The 18,506-nt window shown below is 38.9% G+C and overlaps 1 protein-coding gene across 15 annotated transcripts in view; it reads right to left on the minus strand.

Moving 5' to 3' along the window:
• The window catches only part of CLASP1 (cytoplasmic linker associated protein 1), a 171,129-nt gene that overhangs the window by 35,382 nt on the left and 117,241 nt on the right, over nucleotides 1-18,506 (minus strand). For 7 of the 15 annotated variants that reach the window (XM_085066926.1, XM_085066924.1, XM_085066925.1 and 4 more), the window contains 7 exons: nucleotides 16,435-16,458; nucleotides 15,273-15,517; nucleotides 11,580-11,643; nucleotides 9,823-9,986; nucleotides 8,844-8,922; nucleotides 8,426-8,569; nucleotides 1,346-1,441 (listed from right to left, as the gene is read on the minus strand). In XM_085066926.1, the coding sequence (XP_084923052.1) occupies nucleotides 1,346-1,441; nucleotides 8,426-8,569; nucleotides 8,844-8,922; nucleotides 9,823-9,986; nucleotides 11,580-11,643; nucleotides 15,273-15,517; nucleotides 16,435-16,458 (816 nt within the window). The remainder of the gene's footprint in view (nucleotides 1-1,345; nucleotides 1,442-8,425; nucleotides 8,570-8,843; nucleotides 8,923-9,822; nucleotides 9,987-11,579; nucleotides 11,644-15,272; nucleotides 15,518-16,434; nucleotides 16,459-18,506) is intronic. The other 8 variants (XM_085066927.1, XM_085066922.1, XM_085066920.1 and 5 more) reach the window with 3 other exon arrangements.

Here is an 18,506-nt window from a genome sequence, read left to right on the forward strand (position 1 = left end):
GGTCCATGCTAGCTTAAAATCAGACTTGTAACATGCTCCAAGTTTCATTCCTGAAATATTTCCCAGTTCTAATACAAGCAATTTTATTTCAGTAATGAAGAGCATTAGGAGCCGCATTTATACATCTCTCTTAATAGTTAGATCTGGATAATCCTCTAAATTTCATTTATCTAGCATACTTTCACCTAATCAAAAGACATCATCTACAGATAATGTTTCTAAGAATTTTAAATCTGTCGATTTTTGGCTTGTGACAAACCAGAGACATTTTCATAATCTCTGAATTTCTGGTCGTCTTCTGAAAATCTTGTTTCATTAGATTACTGTCAGAGTAAATAAATTTAACAAGCAATAAAAAACTTATTTCTGTACACAATGTACAAACATTCTCCATGCAACACTCATGCTTGATGACATATAGTCTGAAGAAAGTAATATCTGAATTTTCCCTTGCTTTTGTGTCCCTGTACCATTAGTATGGAACGCTAATCCATCTCCTTCAGTGACACATAACGTAGACCCTACAGATTATCTAATCTTAATGAAGCCATTCTCTGCTGGCTTGAGCTGGAGAAACTCCAGTCACTTCAGAGCCTGACTATGCTAGAGAGGGGGTCTGGCTCAGTGTCAGGTTCTTGAATCATTTGCAAAGGATTGCTTATGTAACTTTATTATTTTCCTTATCACAATGCAGTGAGGGATCAGGTTCCACAAGCCAGTAGCAGCTCCCAAAGTTTCACACTTAGGTCACTGCAATTCATGCTGTCCAACAGTGTCAGCTGCTAAAGGGACACAAATGCTTTAGCATCATCTCGGGGTTTTTTTGTTTTACCTAGACAGTGGATGATAATCAGATTTAACCAAATCTGTAACTTTTCAACTTGGCTGAGTTATAATAAAGTCTCTTTGAAATTGTTTGGGCTTATTAAGCAAAAAGATCAAAGCTAAGTGGAAAAATCCATTGATTTTAGGAAGGAAACGTGGTCACTGACCTAAGGTTAATAAAAGTGCCTTATGATCGCTGCTGCTGCTGGTCAAGTGGACCAAGCAGAATTAGCAGCTAGCTGCCTGAGCTACATGAAGGTAATTTCCAAGTTACTCAAACATCTACTGGTGATGGGATCCCAACACTGGCAGCCCCATAAAAGGAGGGAACTTTGTACCCTGATCCTTTATGAGGGACTACAGCAAGAGAGTTAACAGCAAAACACACCAATGCCAAAAGTTACTTCAGACAGACACACTTTTTTCAGGCTCCCAGTCCAGGTCTCTTTACACAGCTGGACAGTTGAATTGAGACTGCAAACACAATTAGTGTGATTAGTGCACAAGGCTTTCAGTCTACCTGTTTACATTTCTCTTCCAAGTTTCCTTCACCAGGCCCTGAGGAGGCTGTAGTTGTCCTAGCTGGCAAATCCTCACCCACCCAACTATGCATCGTCTGGGTTTGACAAACAGGAAAGTTGATATTATTCAAAGAAAACATAGATTTCAACTCAATCATCTAAACAGTACACATGCTATCTTTTTGCAGAAGAGTTTTAATCAATTTCTTGCTTTATTTCAAGTAAAAAAAAACATTATTTGAGGTCATCAGAAGAAAATTCCTTTCAGCAGAGGGCAGCTGAAATTAAATTCAAAATTAAATCTGGCCACAGCTCCCAGGCTTACAGATCATCCCTTAGTTCTTCTACAAGGCATTGCTTTAGCAACCTCCTGGTGGCCTCCATAAGCTCTTGAAAACCTCTGCTGAGGTGCAGAGCCCAGGCTGTGCTAAACTGAGATGGCACTTGCATCTGGCCAGGCAGGAATGGAGGAATAGGTGCATCTCCCTGCACCTGCCCTAGCAAATATCTCTAAGTTCAGAGGAAGTTAAAAACTTGCAAACTCCTGTCTCCAGTCTGGACATCAGTCTGATGGACCAACACGGTGTACAAATGCCTTTAATCATGGGATCAGTCTGGGGAAGAGCCTCACTAACATCTAGTCACTTTTGTTAAACACAATCATATTCTGAATGCATCCCACACTTCACCATCCAGTCAAAGGCAAATGTGGTTTTTAATAACTTAAGGCACAGTGGAGCAGAGAAGCTCTCTCTTGTGTCACTTAAAATTATACTAAACTGCAGATCAACTAGAGGTCCACTGAGATGAAGAGGCAGCACTTTCACATTAGGCAGCTTGTATTAGCTCACACTGGCACACAGCTTCAATTCTCCAGTGAGAGTAGCTGATGTTAAGTGAGTTATTCACATCTACTGAGAGTTTGCAAGCTCTAAACAGGTGTTATTTCAGTGTACTTTCCAGCAGACAATTAAGTATTAGCTGGCACTGAACTAATGATGTATCTACCAAACCAAACCTCCTGTTTCTTCTTTTTTCAGGCCTAGAATCTGATGAGCAAGAATGTCCACACTACTGACATGGCAATATGAAGCACAATGGCTTTAGCAGCTAACACATAATCCAAACACATCAGCTTGAGTACAAGTTTTTAAACACACATTTTGTATTAGAATATGGTGTTCACATCCACATCCTGAAAAGGAAGAATTTGTTTAACAGATTTAAATACAGAAACAGATTAAATCCATGTTGCTATTGTGTTCCACAAAGTACACACTTTATACATCATGAAGGCTTTTGCAAGTCAGAGATGGTTGCATTACAAGTATCAAAGGCATCTTAGAAAAGTGACAGCAAAAAAGATGCAGCACCAAATCACCACATATTTGGGTTACTGTTCTATAGCACATTATTACTCATGTGTGGTTGTTTCATGACCTAGGCACAGAAAAGACCATGGCAAAAATGTTCATTATTTCTTGAGAATCGGGCATTACTCCAGAAATCAACTTGATGAAGTCTACCCTGAGTAACTTTGCTCATTATAAAATGACAGTTGTTGCAAAACCAGGTTTCAGGATAGAAACAAAGGTTACATTTCATTAACAACTGAGAAACTTTTCTTATGAACCTGGCATGATAGAAGTATGAATTTTCAGGCAAAAGTTCCCACATACAAACTAAGAAAGAAGAAAAGTTACTGAAGTCATATGGTTTGTAATGAAAACATGCACTTCAAACTGCATGGATTTTCGAAATGCTAGAGGAAGTATAGCTGAATTATCTGTCACGCTGCAAACAGCTCTGCAACGCATTGTGTAAACACCACTTCTAGACTTGATTTTCGAGATAGATACATCACCTATACCTGTGTAGGTGTGCATGTGTTTACATAAATGGCATGTTCTCACAAACATATTGTGCACAGACACATAATGTAAGTGTTAGTGTACACATTCTGCGAAGCCATTTCTTCTCTCGCATTACCACGCACTAGCTATTCTAGCAAACAGAGTATGTGCTTATATGCAAACTGCTTTCTGCCCAAAGCATACTAGAGGGCTGTATAAAGTGGAGGGATTAATTTTAAGGAAATCTGCCCCAGCACCATGCTTCCAACAAGCACATAATGATTTTCTGGTCACTAACATTGGGTGAAAGCCATTTTCTTTACAATGCGTACACTAAAAACATTTGGGCTCCCATAGCTCTGTAGCATCAAATTCAAAACAAACAGAAAATGAGGGATACTGTTTTGGAAACACAACTAGGACACAGAGATCCTTTCTGTTCTAATAGCTTTACATCATACAAACACTACACTCCACCAGGTGCCATTTTTGATGCATTACACTATTTTTCCTAACACTGACTGTGCTTTAAATGCCTGATAGAAGTTCCTCTGGGCATTTTTACTGAGTTTGACTTCTTTAGGAATATTCTTTGGCTAAAAGGCTGACCTCAGCAATATGGACATAGTCCTATTTAAGATTCTGTAAGCCTGAAATGAAATCCTAAAGCCTGGTGCTCTGGTAACTTGGCTCATCATGAAGTCCATGAGATGCACAAATCTGGTGTAGGAATACTGCAACAGTACTAGAGAAACCTCTGACCCAGAAAGGCAAGGGCCTGTGGCTAGAGAGCACGAAAACAATTTGCCTTTCACAAGCATTTCTGCAAGTGTTCTCTTTGCCACTGCTACTGTAACAGGCCATGACCAACAGTGTTTATTGTTCAACACCAGTGAAAATCAGCAATGCCATTTCAGCTCATTCAGAGGCTTTGGGAGTGCTCTTACAGTGACATGTCTGCCCCAGAGTTGCTGAAGTCAGCCTGATGCTAGATAGAAAATTAAAACTTCAAGAGATTTTAGAAGTTTCATGGCATCACCTTGCAAAGGAGCCTAATTTCATTTAATTAAAAGTGCTTTCCTGTCTGTCACAGGTCCTTCTACAGATATCACAGCAATGTTTTATCCAAAGTTGCTCTAGGCTTTATTGATAGATAGGATTTCCTTACCAAAGCAACAATATCAACATTTCTCAAGAAATGACCTTGAGGATTACTAATTAAAGAAGTAAATGCATCTTCATCGCCTGTTTCAGCTTATGAAGCACCTGTTGACCTTCAGCTTTCTCTCTGAAATCTTCCTCATCTTCTGCATTACTCAGAAACTATTTCTCAATCAGTTTTAGTGAAAAAAATCTGATCCCAAACCCATCTTCTTTGGATATCCCTAGACTTCACCAGCAAACCATTGGCACCAATCCAAGGAGAGCCTTCCTCAAGGTACTCTCAGGGGAGCTTCATCTTCATGTAAATTACAGTAACACAAGCACCCTCCTGGCCCTTTTGGTTCATTGCAACGGTTCTAGTTTCTTACCAAAACCCCACTGTCTGTATCCAAGGGCAGCTTACAGTGACAAGTTGGGCAGCTGAAAGAAGTAGTTTTCCCAGTTACATAAGTGGAAGGCAGAATATGATGTACACGTAACACAAGACTGCCCATAACATGTAAAAATGCCCTCAGGCTTGTAAAATAAAACCACTGTAGGAATGTTTCATCAACAGAGAAGCCAGTCAGGACATTTGGAACAAAGGAAAATAATTCTTTTGCCCTGAGATCAGTACTCCAAATACCCATCAGGCAATACAGATCTTGTTATTTATCTGTAAGACCAGAGCCTGGCCGATTAACAAGATGGTAAGAATTGTCATTGGCCCTTCAGCCTGCACAAGGTCCTCCTAAACACTAAGATCCTGTGTCCCTCATAGCTGATTCCACATCTGCAAATTTCTGGGCACTCATGTTAAACAGAAGTCTCCATTCAGACAAGCCTTGGACAGGTGGCTTCTGCAGGCTCTGGCCAGAGTCAAATGAGAAGTCTTATTCTAATTTCCATTCTCAAACTGATGGCTCTCTTCCAAGATCAAAGTATTTTCCCACACAGAGCTTGTCATCCAAATTCAATAAGCACTTAACCTACGTAAGGATTTCACAACAACTTTGCTGGCAATCTTACTGATAAATTGGTGAAGTTACTGACTTAATGTCCTCCCAGACCAGTCATCACAGTATTGGCATTGCCATTGTGTTACTTTCCTGTGTGGTAATCAACTGGCTTTTTAAAAATTATTTCATTAAATCTTGAACAATTTCCAGATGAAAATCAGAATTAACACCCTGCTACAGACAGGAATAAATCAGTGCAGAGGGAAGTCAAGCACCTCACACAAGGTTAGATGACACTGCAGTTGAAATCACAGCTCAGTGATCTGAAATCCTGATCTGTGCCCTGCCCAAAGGTAAGTTCTGCAGGGGGAAAACGTCATGAGCTGGCTGCATGTGCAGGAATCACATCCCATCCCATTCAGGTCTCCACACAGCACTGCAGGACCTGCTCCTACCGCGTGGCTTTTGTTCAGCATGGAGGGCAAATGTCTTCACCTTTCTTCCAGCACTGCTTGCAGGAAGTAAACCTTAAGCTGAATGGAGGGTAAACATCCACAAGTACTAACAGTCTTTAAAGCAAGACAAATATTTACCCATAACACACTGCAGATCACCTTATTTCAAACCCAAAGCTTGACAATAATTTTCACTGTACGTACTTCATGGCTACTATCAGCAGTTTAAATGGTTTCTGTCCTGAGAGGGAATCACGACATTTTGTCAATAACACTCTTTAGCATCAACTGCACGCTCCTCATAGTACATCATGTTTTCCTTGTGTTAAAAGAGCTTATGTTTAACTATAGATGTCGTTGCATACAGGACCATAAACTGTTTTATGCAAAACAGCATTTCCTTTGACTTTTTCTCATTTCACTAGCTACAAAACATGAGCTGCAGTTCAAGTTGTGTCAGATTGGTTAAGTGTGCTCATTAAGCGTACTTAAGTGTTGTCACAAGAATACACAAAGTTATTAATAAAACTGTAGCATTCAGTTTGAAGATGTTTTTGGGCTAAATGACATTTCTTGTTCTATTTTTCCCCAGTGCCTTAACACTATGTGGCTGGCACCTCCATGACCATCACATATAGTAAATAGAAGTAATGGACAGACGATCCCTAATAAAAGGATAATCTCAGTATAGACTGAAGATACAATCAATTTCTTGAACAGATATTAAAAAGGTACTTCTGGGTTTTTTTTCCCAAGTTATATTCTCAAAAAAAAAGCAGGGCAATATTTAATTGTGCTCTTCAGAACATTTCACCTGCCTGGATTGAGTCTTGATAATCCACTTCACTACTGCATAGTGAATTTATTAGTCTGTTAACTGCAGTCCTGACGGAGATAATGGCCAATGATTGCTTATAAATCATTTGCTGCACTCTTTCTTCTAAAGCCTGTGGTTTGTACTATGCTCTTAATAAAATCATAGTACAGCAACGGTATGTTGAAATAAAGATCATTTGTGCATTCATTTTTAGTAGCCTAAGTTAGCTTAACTGTGTAACAATTTATTTGAAAACTACAGGTATCAAAGGCAAATCCAAGTCACATGCAGGTTTAATAAAAAGAATTTAGATTCAGTAATCTCTTGTCAGCCCCAAGGCACTTTGCCCAAGTACTGCTCAGGCAGAGTCTGCTGGAAGTTTTGCTAGAGCTGTGCAAGCCATTGGGACAGGAAGAAGGATGGACACCACATGAACACCTGCTCCCCACAGCCCACATGAACAGCAAACATCCAATTTTTCAGCTGCAGCAGACATCCCCTGCTTCCCTTTGCATGTAGCAATGATGACCCCTAATGGTGGAATATTTCTCCCACTGGGCAATATGCAGAGATTTTGCTTTTCAATGCGTATTTCTACTTAAAATAATTACAACTTCCCCTCACAGCCCAGCAGCAGAGTAAACTGCTTGAGATTCACCTGAACTGTAACAAAGAAGCAGCTGCTTTGCCTGTTTAATTGATTCTGACTTTGGACATGGAAACATGAAAATGCAAATCCATATTCCAGATCTAAGCCCAGAATTTAAAGTACATCTTTTTTCCTGAGGCAAACTATCTTACAGAAGCAAGTATCAGTTACAAAGGTGTGAATAATCCCTGCAGAAAGTCTTAAGAAATGAGGATGATACATTTTTCCCCAGAACCAATTATTTGTATGCAAGCAAGCAAATAGCACACACCCAAACAGCTTCTTTGAAAGCTTCCTTCAGCTGCTGGATAATGCGGCACACTTATGTGTGGCAGCACATTTGATACCCAGCAATCTTTTAATCATAATCAAATAAAAGTAATTTTATTATTTCCCAAGTTATAAAATTGTATGTTACTTTAGTATTAAGTCAACATTTTATGTGCATATAGTGTCAAGTTCTCATACAATTTTTACATTCTCAAGCTATTATAATTTGGTTGGGTTACTTTTAAATCCAAGTACATCTTAAAGCCTGTAACTCTACTGAAATTAGAAGGTAATTTTACCCTATGTTACAGATGCCAGGTGCATAAAACTAAGTCTTGCTTTTCTCTTGGGAGAGATGAGTATCACTACCTGTCCCATTTTAGCTTGCCTGACACTTGCATCTAGAGCAAGATAAAGAACAAGGTAACTATTACCCAGGCCTGACCTAATTGTGTCAGTTTTTTCCAAGCAGAGATAAACACACAGTGCTTAAAAGAGAAGGGCTGAGAGCCCCTGGCAGCTTACTGATTTGTTTACTTTCTTTTAACAACATTATAACACTGAAGTTGTGCTAGCTTTCAGTCTACAAAGCACAAAGCCTTCACCTAAACAAAAAACAAACCTAGAGATATTTCCAGAATGCTCAAGAAAAAGCACATTTTCAAACTATGATCTCTTTTTGTATGGTAATAGTAGTTCAAGTCACACAGGTAAGTACCTACTAGGAAAAAAAAATATGGAGACATGCTTCAGAGCTGTGTCTGGACTGAATTGACAATTTTGTCTGGACAGTGAGATATGTAAAATCAAGGCTTTTTTTAAGTTAAGAGACTAATCGCTGAAGTTTTCAGTACCTTTATGACAGATTTCTTTGATTTTTTCTCCTTTCTGAAGAGCAATTATTACTGCAAATACTTCATCAACCTGGCTTACCTTTCTCACATCTGAGCTCTTTGGTTCTGTTGTCCAAGTTATAATTCTAGATACAGCAAGTCTTGTCTCACTGGAGTTCACAAAGTCTGTTGGATCCATCTGTCTTGCCAAGGACTCAATATACTTCAGGATAGCAACTTTGACCTGAGAAATGAAAAGGGATTTGTTAAGCTCAGGAGTTGGCAAAAATGCATTTTTCCCACAGGAACAGATACCACTACAGATTGACAAGACTTATGTCACATGGTGGGGGAGAAGTATTTCTGTGACATGTCTTAAAGTTGCCAATATAATTTCTATATCACGCACATACTGCAACTAATTATTTTCTCTTGAGTTCTATGCTTTATGGTATGCCTGACATGACAAGCTACAAGAAGCATGTTGATGCTTTAGTGAAATTGCTTTTGATACTGACCTTCAGGTTTGGTGTCTGGGTCTGATCTACAATAAACCTCATCAAAATGTTAAATTGCTGATCAAATGGAAAAGAGTCTCTGTCCAAAGAAAACAAAGGCAAAAAGTTAATCTAACATAAACTAAATTAATACCTTAAAGATTACAAAACAGATTTCAACATACTTTTCTTCTTGGTAACTTTACCATCAACAAGAGAAACTCTAACCTTAAGGATAAGCTAGTTATTGACACAACACTGGAGAAAACTGCTAAATCAGTATCTTTATACACTGTTACTCTACTTTCTGCACACTTCTTTAGCTTTTGGCACACCTGTCCATTCCTCTTCGTTTCAGACTCTGCTTTGCTCCCTTATCTCTACAAGCAGCTTGGTTTATCTTGTCCTTAGAGTTCATACCTGGTTTTGATTTCTTTCCTCTTTTCTCCAACTTTATCCTGTCTTCTCCTAAATTATTACTGCTTTTTCTTTTCTTTTTAAATTATCCTATTTCTAGAATGAGCTGAACTTTATTGTAATAGTGTCCTGTGCTGGACATCCTTTGAAAAGGACATGGAGTACAGAATTGGTGTCAGCATTGCAGCACCATTCAAGGTATTATCCTGACGTAACCGTTATTTGTGTTTGAACAACATGAAAGATGCACTGAACTTTGTGGCAAAGCACTTTTCATATTCTGAACACTGCAATTTTGGTACCTGTCAATCAAAAAAATTGATATCTGAGCACACACACCCCAAAACTCTGAGATTAATCAGTTATATATTTTAAAATTTATGCTTTGAAGTTATTTATTTAGAAGAGACAGGCCTTTTTAATTCAATACTTGAAATACTGTGACATAACTTTGCTCTCCTTTATTCTTATATTCATCAAGATTGAGCCCTCAAAATACACAGCACTGCTGGATTTCTAAAATGTTCATGCCTTCCTGTAATCCTAAAAAACTTCCATAACATCTGCCATCTGAGTGCTCTACCTGGTGACATCCAGAGCTTTTTGAACTTTTGCCTGCACAGACCCCAACAAATCTGCTCCCATTTTCTTTAGCAACTGGGTCAGGAGAACAAAAAGCCAATCCTGCAAGTCATCTTTATGAATGATGATGAAATCAACCAGGGTTTCCAGAAACATGCTGAAGACCTATAAACAAAACAAGTGTCAGAAAAAGAAACACACTTCTTAAAATAAAAATATTCAAAGGGAGGGGGGATTACAGTCTGAGTTTCACGATGATTTTGTTATAAAAGTTTCATGAATGAATGATTTTAGTGACTTTACATTGCTCTGAATAAAAAATCAGACAAGACATGTCTAAAATATGTTGTATTAAAATACCACATGAAACGAATGAAGGAGGGGGGTAGAAAACACTTACTCTCTGTTGTGAATTCCACGGCAAAGCAGGCCATGCAACAAAACAAACCACTCGTTAGCACACAAAGTGATCAAGGATGCAGTTTCTCAACAGATTAAAGACACATTCATTGAAAATTTACATTTTCTTAAAACTAAATACCTCTTCTCAGCATAGTTACTTAAAACACTATATACCTTGGATTAGATTTAGTCTCCTCAGTCACAAAAGTACCATATGTTTATATGCATTTATATGAACAAATCTACATGTCTTTAACACTACAACTAATGAGTTTGTATCAGTAATTCTATAAAAGCAGTACAGATGACAGATCACTGATGACACAAAGGATATATCCGAGCCCAGAGTGCAATAAACTCCCAGAAACTGGAAGTATTGCAGACAAATAATTACACCTCCACCCTTTCCACTACACATACCTTGGAGAACCAAAGCATCAAGACCTTAGTAGGTAGGACCTACACATTGGTGAGACCTGTGGGACAGCTGGTCTACAGTATAATTAAGGCCAAAACTGCACATTTTCAGCACGACCTGTGACAGGTTACTCTGCCTACCCACAGAATTTCCACCTCAGAATTATTTGCTAAAGCTGGCTTGCCAAGAGGTCTTGAAGTGATAAGATTTATACAGATTATCCTTTCTCAAACTGCATTTAACCCAACTGCAGACGTTTTTACACAGCCATTACTGGTTTTTCTCAAGCAGCAAAACTCAGAAAAGGGCGTGAAATTCCCTGTTCCTTTCTCCATGCTCATCCTGAGCTGTTAGCAAAAACCCACTAGTTCTGAACACACCTATGGGCCCTACCTTCCCATTCTGTAACCCACTTCTTCTTAAGAAATGTCTGTAAATTTATGCCACAGCCTTTAACTTCTAAGGTCAGAGTAATAAAAAAGGCAAAGTAGCTATATTGAGCTAAAGACCTTAATTATGGGATTCAGAATAGTGTCTTGGTGAAACACCTGCTCCCAGGTGAATACAACCCACAAACCCCAGGGGCCATGATGCTCATGACCCCTTCATGGACCACCTTTCCCTGTGTGTCACCAAAAATACAAGCTAGAGAAGTGCAAACCAAAATTAACTTCTCGCTCCAGGAGGTCTGGAGGCATTTCAAGTCTGAAAGGCACTAAGCTGCTCCTCAGAAAGCATAGAGTAACCAGTTCCTACAATATAAGAGAAATTGAGACACACCCCCTCACTGTAAAAGAGATGAAAAACAAGGAGCTTTATAAATGCCAGTTTTCCCCAGCAGATGGCAGGGGTAGAAATACAAACCACTCATCTTGGAACAGTGTCAAATGTGCACACATGGTAACATAGGAGAGCGAGCCAAGGCTTTGTGATCTTACCTTGCTGTGAGGGTCAGCAAACATGCGAGTAAATATTTCACAAAGTCTTTTTAACTCCACTCGGCTAAAATACATAAATAAAACACAACATTAATGCCAAAGTTTTAGCTGCAGGGAAAAAAAAAGGCAGCTAATAAATATTAACAGCTGAAAGATCTAACCTTCTTTATGTAAATGTTACTTCCATCACACTTCTGAAAGATTTGTATATCCAGGCAAAGCCTTTACTGGCACTCCAGTTTAACAGCTGGGATCACCAGTTTGACACTAAGAATCTAATAAACATTTATTTTTTAAAATCGCAAGCCAGACAATTGTATTTTCAGCTGCTTTTATTTTCTTCTATATTCTGGATTCCAGAAGACAACGTAAATGTGCACGTTTGGGAGGCACTTTGCTTCTGCATGGGTCAAGGTCACTGAATCACTGAATTATGCGTCTTTTTCAGTTTAAGAATACGTTTTTCACGTCTTTTTTTTTTTTTCATTCACAATCCTTTGTGTCAATGATTTCAAATTTTCAAGTAAAATCAAAACTTTCATGTTGTTTGGTTATATACTAATCAAATATTTTAGTTTAAATTTTCAGTTGCATTAGTAATATCAGTCTAGAATCACAGATTATTAACAGATCAGAATCGACTCCAAAGTCTGACAGCAGGCATGTTGAAAATGCATATAGAAGAGACAGATACATAGAAATGGAAGCCAGATTAACAAATAGCAACCTATTAAATTAGAAGATAATTACATCAAGGAATAATCTAAGTTCCTATTAGTAAGAGATTATTAGGTGCTCATCAGTGCTCTTTTTATGGCAGGGAAAAAAAAGAATGATGCATGAGATACTGAGTTGGAGTCAAATGCACAACTCTTTAGTGCTAAAGCTCTTATCTGCAATGTATTGAAAATGTCTTAGCTTTCCTGCAAGGCAAACTGGCAAAAAATACAGAAGTTCTTCTTGTTTACAGTGCAAACAAAAACAGAGCAAGGCAGTTAAGTTACATTTCTGCATACTACAGATGCAAATAGGTATTTTTCACAATTACAATGAAACCACAGAAACTAGTGAAATGCAAACTGATTGCTCAGAGAGGAGTTATTGAAGGTTTTGACTACAGGTAATGTATTTCCAGACTAACATTAATTCTACAATCCACCAACTTCTATCTTTCTAAAAATCAGCTTCAAACAGGCCAGAATATGGCAGTAGTCTGTAGCTATTTTATGTTAGATTGTTTCAAAGTAACACAGGAGTTTGGTTTTTTTTCCCCCAGTAAGTCCATGCATGAAAGGCTGATCAAATTTTAAAAGGGCACAAAAATAATGGGTTTAAGAGTCTGGTAGGGAGGGAGAAGTCTTTGTAACAACATCACAGTAAACTGTCAGCTTAACTCAGGGTGAGGCTTCACAGGCTCAAAATGACAGCAACACTCTCCTGACATCATGTAGATTGCAGGTCTCTGAATGAACTCCTATTTATTACTCTAATGAATTTTCTTTCTGGACAAAGGTTACATAAAGTCAGAAAGTGTAAGTGTGTCTGTTTCTAAAAGCTCACAGACCCAATGTAACAATGCAAGCATACAAAACTGCAACAGGCAGTGGAAGAACATTTCCTTAAGGGACTCGTTTGTCTTGTTTTATTCAGATGACCTTATGTGGAGCCCTTAAAAAAGTAGGACACACGAAGCTGTACGAAAACAAAGATGGGTAAGTGCCATTGCACTTTGCATACACATCTCTGGATATGCAAATCCCAGCTAACACAGGATCAGCCGTCTTTCAGTTCAGAATACTAAAGAAAACCTAGCCACATCACCGCCTCTTATTAAAGTGGTGTTATACCACAACAGAAGATACCAGGTTTAATTAGAAGACAGACTTGCCCCTTGGACTAATGACCTTGATGATGTTCTCAAGATGCCGTGGGAACAGGATGATAAAATCTAATCATTAGAACAGGCACCAGATCAACTCTGAACCAAGGCGGAAACAGATCAAAAGAAAACCAAAATGAAATATGGAGAACTAAACACAGTATCAAATTAAAAAAAAATAACTGTGCAGAGGTGCAATTTCTGGGACAAGTTTAAAAATTATTCAGGATCAAAGCTAAGAAAACTTGTTAGCTTGACTGGTGACAGGACAGCTCAAACACTTCAACCAGCAGGGATGAAATCAAGAGTTTAATTCCACCGGCATTTGTGCTAAGAGCTACTGACCTGGATAAACAGCCCATCACCAAAATTTCTCAGCACTTCCTCCCTTGCAACCATCCCCAGCAGCACTCCAAACACTGCTTATAATCCTCACACACCTTTGTGGCAAAATCAAAATCTCACTCAACTTTTTCACACAAGTAATGAGGTGCCATTGTTTTTCCAGACAGTTTGTTAAAGAGAAAGAAAAAAGACAGCATACATGGGGGAAGTATCTTTTAAAAGACTCAGACCACATCAAAAAACATCTCTGATCCAGAGACTCTTAACTATCCATTTAAAAAACCTGTAGCACTTCCCATTTAAGGCCTGTATCACATCATGTGAAGTACAGGAATATTTTTATGATGACAAGGAAACAACCTTTTCAAGCCTGCTCTCAGCACATTTTCATTCAGACTGTTAACACGAACAATCAAATATTTTCAGCCAGTGTGAAGCCGTTTTAAAATGCAAACAACTGCAAAAATCCAAGTAGGGAGGCTCTAAACTATACAGCAACCACTTATAAACTCAGCTATAATTTAAGTACATACTATTCATAACAGGAAAATAAAATTTTTGCAGCTATTTGTGAATATTATCTTCAAAGGAGCCAAGAGATAAACAGCTTGTTTCAAACACTTTCACCATAAACTAAGGGTGGGTGAAAAGTCTATGGCCTGAGAGCCAGTTGTTTAGTTAACATGACCTGTGGCCATAGGGAGATTCCACATGACTACTGGATAATTCTGAGACCTACTGGATAATTCTAAGACCTCTTTTAATGTGTGATGTGCCAAAGGTGTTTGAAGGGGTTTTGAAGTTCTCCACAAAGGAAAAACATCTCCCTCTCCTGCCACATGCAAAGTTTCAGAGTTGGTACACCTACTTCATCGACCTAAGAAGCTTCCCTCTTCATTATACACTACACCATTTATATGACACAAGTTTCTGATATAAAGTTTTTCAAGAGTTCTAAACAAGATCTATAATTGCACCTAACAGAGCCTTCATAAAGAGCCAAAGTATAGCCAACACCAGCACCATCTGATCTCAGCTTTGAAACACACACACCCTGAGTCATTTTAGAGTCAGCGCAATGTTTGCTTCACCAACTAAACTGCCGTGGGAAAAAATACTGAAGGTTCAAACAGACTAATGTAAAAATGGTACCACCCTTTGAGTATGTCTACAATAGCACCAAAGTGGGAAATCTCACTGTGCTGCAACCACTGGAGGTCTTCATGAGACAAAGGAAAGCTAAGATAAGACACGATGCTTACCTGAGCCCTTTCCACATTACCACCACAAATTATACTGACAACATAGCAGAAATCTTTACAAAACTTAATTGCAATGCCACTTTGTGGAGAAAAAGAGTTCACAGCCATGGAAGACACAACCTGTCTCCATAAGGCAAGCACACAATATTGACTTCTGGCTATAGCCATCCCTCATGAATTATTGACATCATAAAACTATGAAATCACCTCAGTGTCCGTTGGCTTTTCAGTAAATTCTGAAGACCTATGAGCCCTTCTTTCCTTTCAGACCAGTTGGAGCTGGCACAGTGGTTCAGGACCTCAGCCACATCTTCAGTCTGCCGCAGGTAGTGTGGAATGCCCCCGTTCCTGGAGCCATAGGAGCGCTCCGAGCAAGCGCTGGATGCGTCACTGTTGGCATCATCATCAGAGTACATCCCATAGGGCTCATATCTTCTTCTCACTGGCTTTTTCTGGAACAGGGGAAACTCAGACTTACCAAGTTACGTATGGCTACATCAATGCCAAAAGAAAAACATTCTATTTGCAATCACTAAAAGGAAGATTAGTGCTACTGTTATAGTGACTGAAGTGTTTTAAAGACGTCACCATGCACTCCCTGCTTACCTCTCACAGCAGAGCAAAACAGACCCCACTGATTTCAATGAGACTGAATGACTATGGGGAAGTGGGTCTGCCTTCCCCAGCATCAAAGTGAGATATTTATGCCCAGTAGAATTAAGTTACTGGTAACGGAATTAAATACAATAAATGTTCTATTTGCAATAATGGTCCGTTTCATTGTTACAGATGCTATGATGATATGACCTCTACTAAAAAAAAAAAAAAGATAAGGAAGAAATAGCTGAAAGAATCTGTGCTGGCAAGCCCAGTCACTTTGATATTGATACTGAAGTGACTCTAGAAATGCACTGGATATAGGAGATGGCAATTTCTCTGTTTGTTTGGGCTAGGATTCTTTCGAGAGGCTGTGCTAAGGGAGTCGAGTACTCAAATCCCTCTCACTTCCATAGCATGGCATTGGAGAACCTAATTCCCTAAGGATCATCTTTGACAGCCTTGATCCTCACAGAAAGAATAGTAGCATAATTATGGCAGCAAAACAAACTCTTAAATAAACCTTAATAGAACAGGGTTGGTAAGAGAATGTATCAGAAAAAGATCATCTATATACTAAAGTGTTTGCTACAGAATTCATTCCAGTGTCCAGTCCTGCAGGTTTTGGAATTTTGAAGCCAGCAGTGTTTTGCTTCCACTAGGACTTGAGGACTGAAGCATACAAATTAACTCATGTGCATTATCATGGGCGTTAGCAACAGGGTGGGGAGAGTTGGAAAGTAGAAATAAAAAGTCAAGAAAGCACTAGTACCTTGCTCCTGGAGTCTCCTAACAGCTGTAGGCAGGAAAATATTGAAGGGTGGGAAAAAGCATAGAGAATTATGTCAGAAGCTTATGTAGGGTTTGTTTTTGCAACAAAAATGTATAGCAAATGTGTCTTAGCAAATTAAAAAAAACCACAGTTTTTGCAAAATAAAAGTGGGTATAACGCCTGACTTTATCTCCTAACTGTTGCACTACTCATGCTGCCTACAATTTTCCTTAGGGAGCTTGGAAGTGAGAATATCTGTTGAAAACTTTTTTAGGAACAGATCTCTATTCAGCACCTCTTTGCTCACTTTTCAGAAACCTCCACTGAAAGATACCCGAAATTTTGGTAATGATTTCTTTCCCCACGTATTATTAGCAGCATTTCATTTTAGAGTTGTACAAAGAAATCCTGATGTGAGGAAGTCACTATCTACAGTACAGCACATTTAATCCATTTCACTTGCCAAGTTTTCTTTCAACCCACAGTTCTTACAGCACACTTTTTTGAAGATTAGCTTCTTTTAAGACCTCCTGGTTGGCACCCCTGGCTTAAAGGCCTTACTTAACAGCAAAGTTTCCATCACCCTTTGAGCTCTTCTGACAGATCCAAGCACTGATTCCCAGTACAGACACTGTGGGTTTAGGCCAAGTCCAGCTCAAACAGAAGCAGTGGATCCAACTGGAATTGTACAGAGGGAGCAGAGGTCACAAAATGACCCACCATGTTTTGTTTCAGTTGAGAATTTGGCTGAAGCCATCTTTGGAGGAGTTCTTTTCATTTCTTACTACGCGGAAAGGACGACTCTCTGAAAACAAGGCTACTGGGTAAAAGCTGGCATCACAACACTCTCTTACAAGGAGCCTGCACAGGCTTTGTAAATTGCCTGTTGTCAGAAGGCAACAAAGAAAAAGAGAAAATTGGAGTGGTGGGAAAGAAGGGATCAACAAGATAATGTTGCATCTCCTGAAGTCGTACAAATTCAGATTGATTAACCCAGTCAGCAGCTAGTTTCCAGCTAGACTCAAGTATTTCTCTCTTCAACCCTTCAAAATTTTAACATTTCAATATAATGTTATTTAACTTCAAAGACGGAATATTTAAAAGAGAACTCTGTAAACCTAGCTGAATATTAAGTCACACCCAAAGAAATCTCAGGGCTCAGCAGTCAACTGAAACACTGTGACACTCTCCTCCCTCAAGAAACTTGCATTCAGCAGCTGCTCACACGAAGGGATAAAGCCTGATTTTGTTTACACAGGCAAAACATTGTCTGTAATTATGCCCTGAACTGCTCTGGTAGCAAATCTGAGGTGCTGAGTGCAGAAACTGGCTCACAAACTGTTATATTTGGTAATGAAAATGCTCCCTAGTGATTCAGCCCACTAAATGCAACAGTGCCATCCATTATATACTGCTCTACCTTTCTAATACTCACAAATTCTTTGTTTTGAAAAGTAAATTTTGTAAAATGGAACATTTTTCTAGAAGTACTCTAAGAGGTGCCATGAGCTGCATGATAATCAGACATAAAAAGGAAAATGTTAGCCATCCTTAGGGAAACTGAATTAGGAAACAGAGAAAGGCCATCTACCACAAATACTGGTGACATGGTTCATCCTCTATAAAGTGCATCTGAGACAGATTCTGAGAGATATGTCTCAAGATATATCAGGAAATCCTCCCCTTGTTCACGTCTAGAGTTGAAGAAGACCCACGGGTACCCAGCTAACATTGTACAATAATTTCTCCTGCCTCTACACATCCTCTCTCCCCCAAATATTCAAGATACATAAAAAGGTTTACTACATGCCTTCTGAAGAGCAGAAGACACTTTCTGGGTTCTAGCCAAGAGATACCATAGTACAGTAAGATTACACAGGACAATAACATGCTCTAAAATTATATAAAATTTACTAGGAAAAGCAGTGAATGGTTGAAAATATGAGCAGCAAACTAGACAAATACACTTCAACTTAGAACTTAACTGCATGAGATGGTACAGATTCCATGCATGCCAAGTTATGAGCTATCAGAGTATCTACCCAGCTGCAAATAACACAGGGCAGGAACTT

This window comes from Lichenostomus cassidix, chromosome 7 (assembly GCF_008360975.1).
Source record: "Lichenostomus cassidix isolate B80296 chromosome 7, HeHo_3.0, whole genome shotgun sequence".
In the NCBI taxonomy this organism is placed as follows: domain Eukaryota; kingdom Metazoa; phylum Chordata; class Aves; order Passeriformes; family Meliphagidae; genus Lichenostomus; species Lichenostomus cassidix.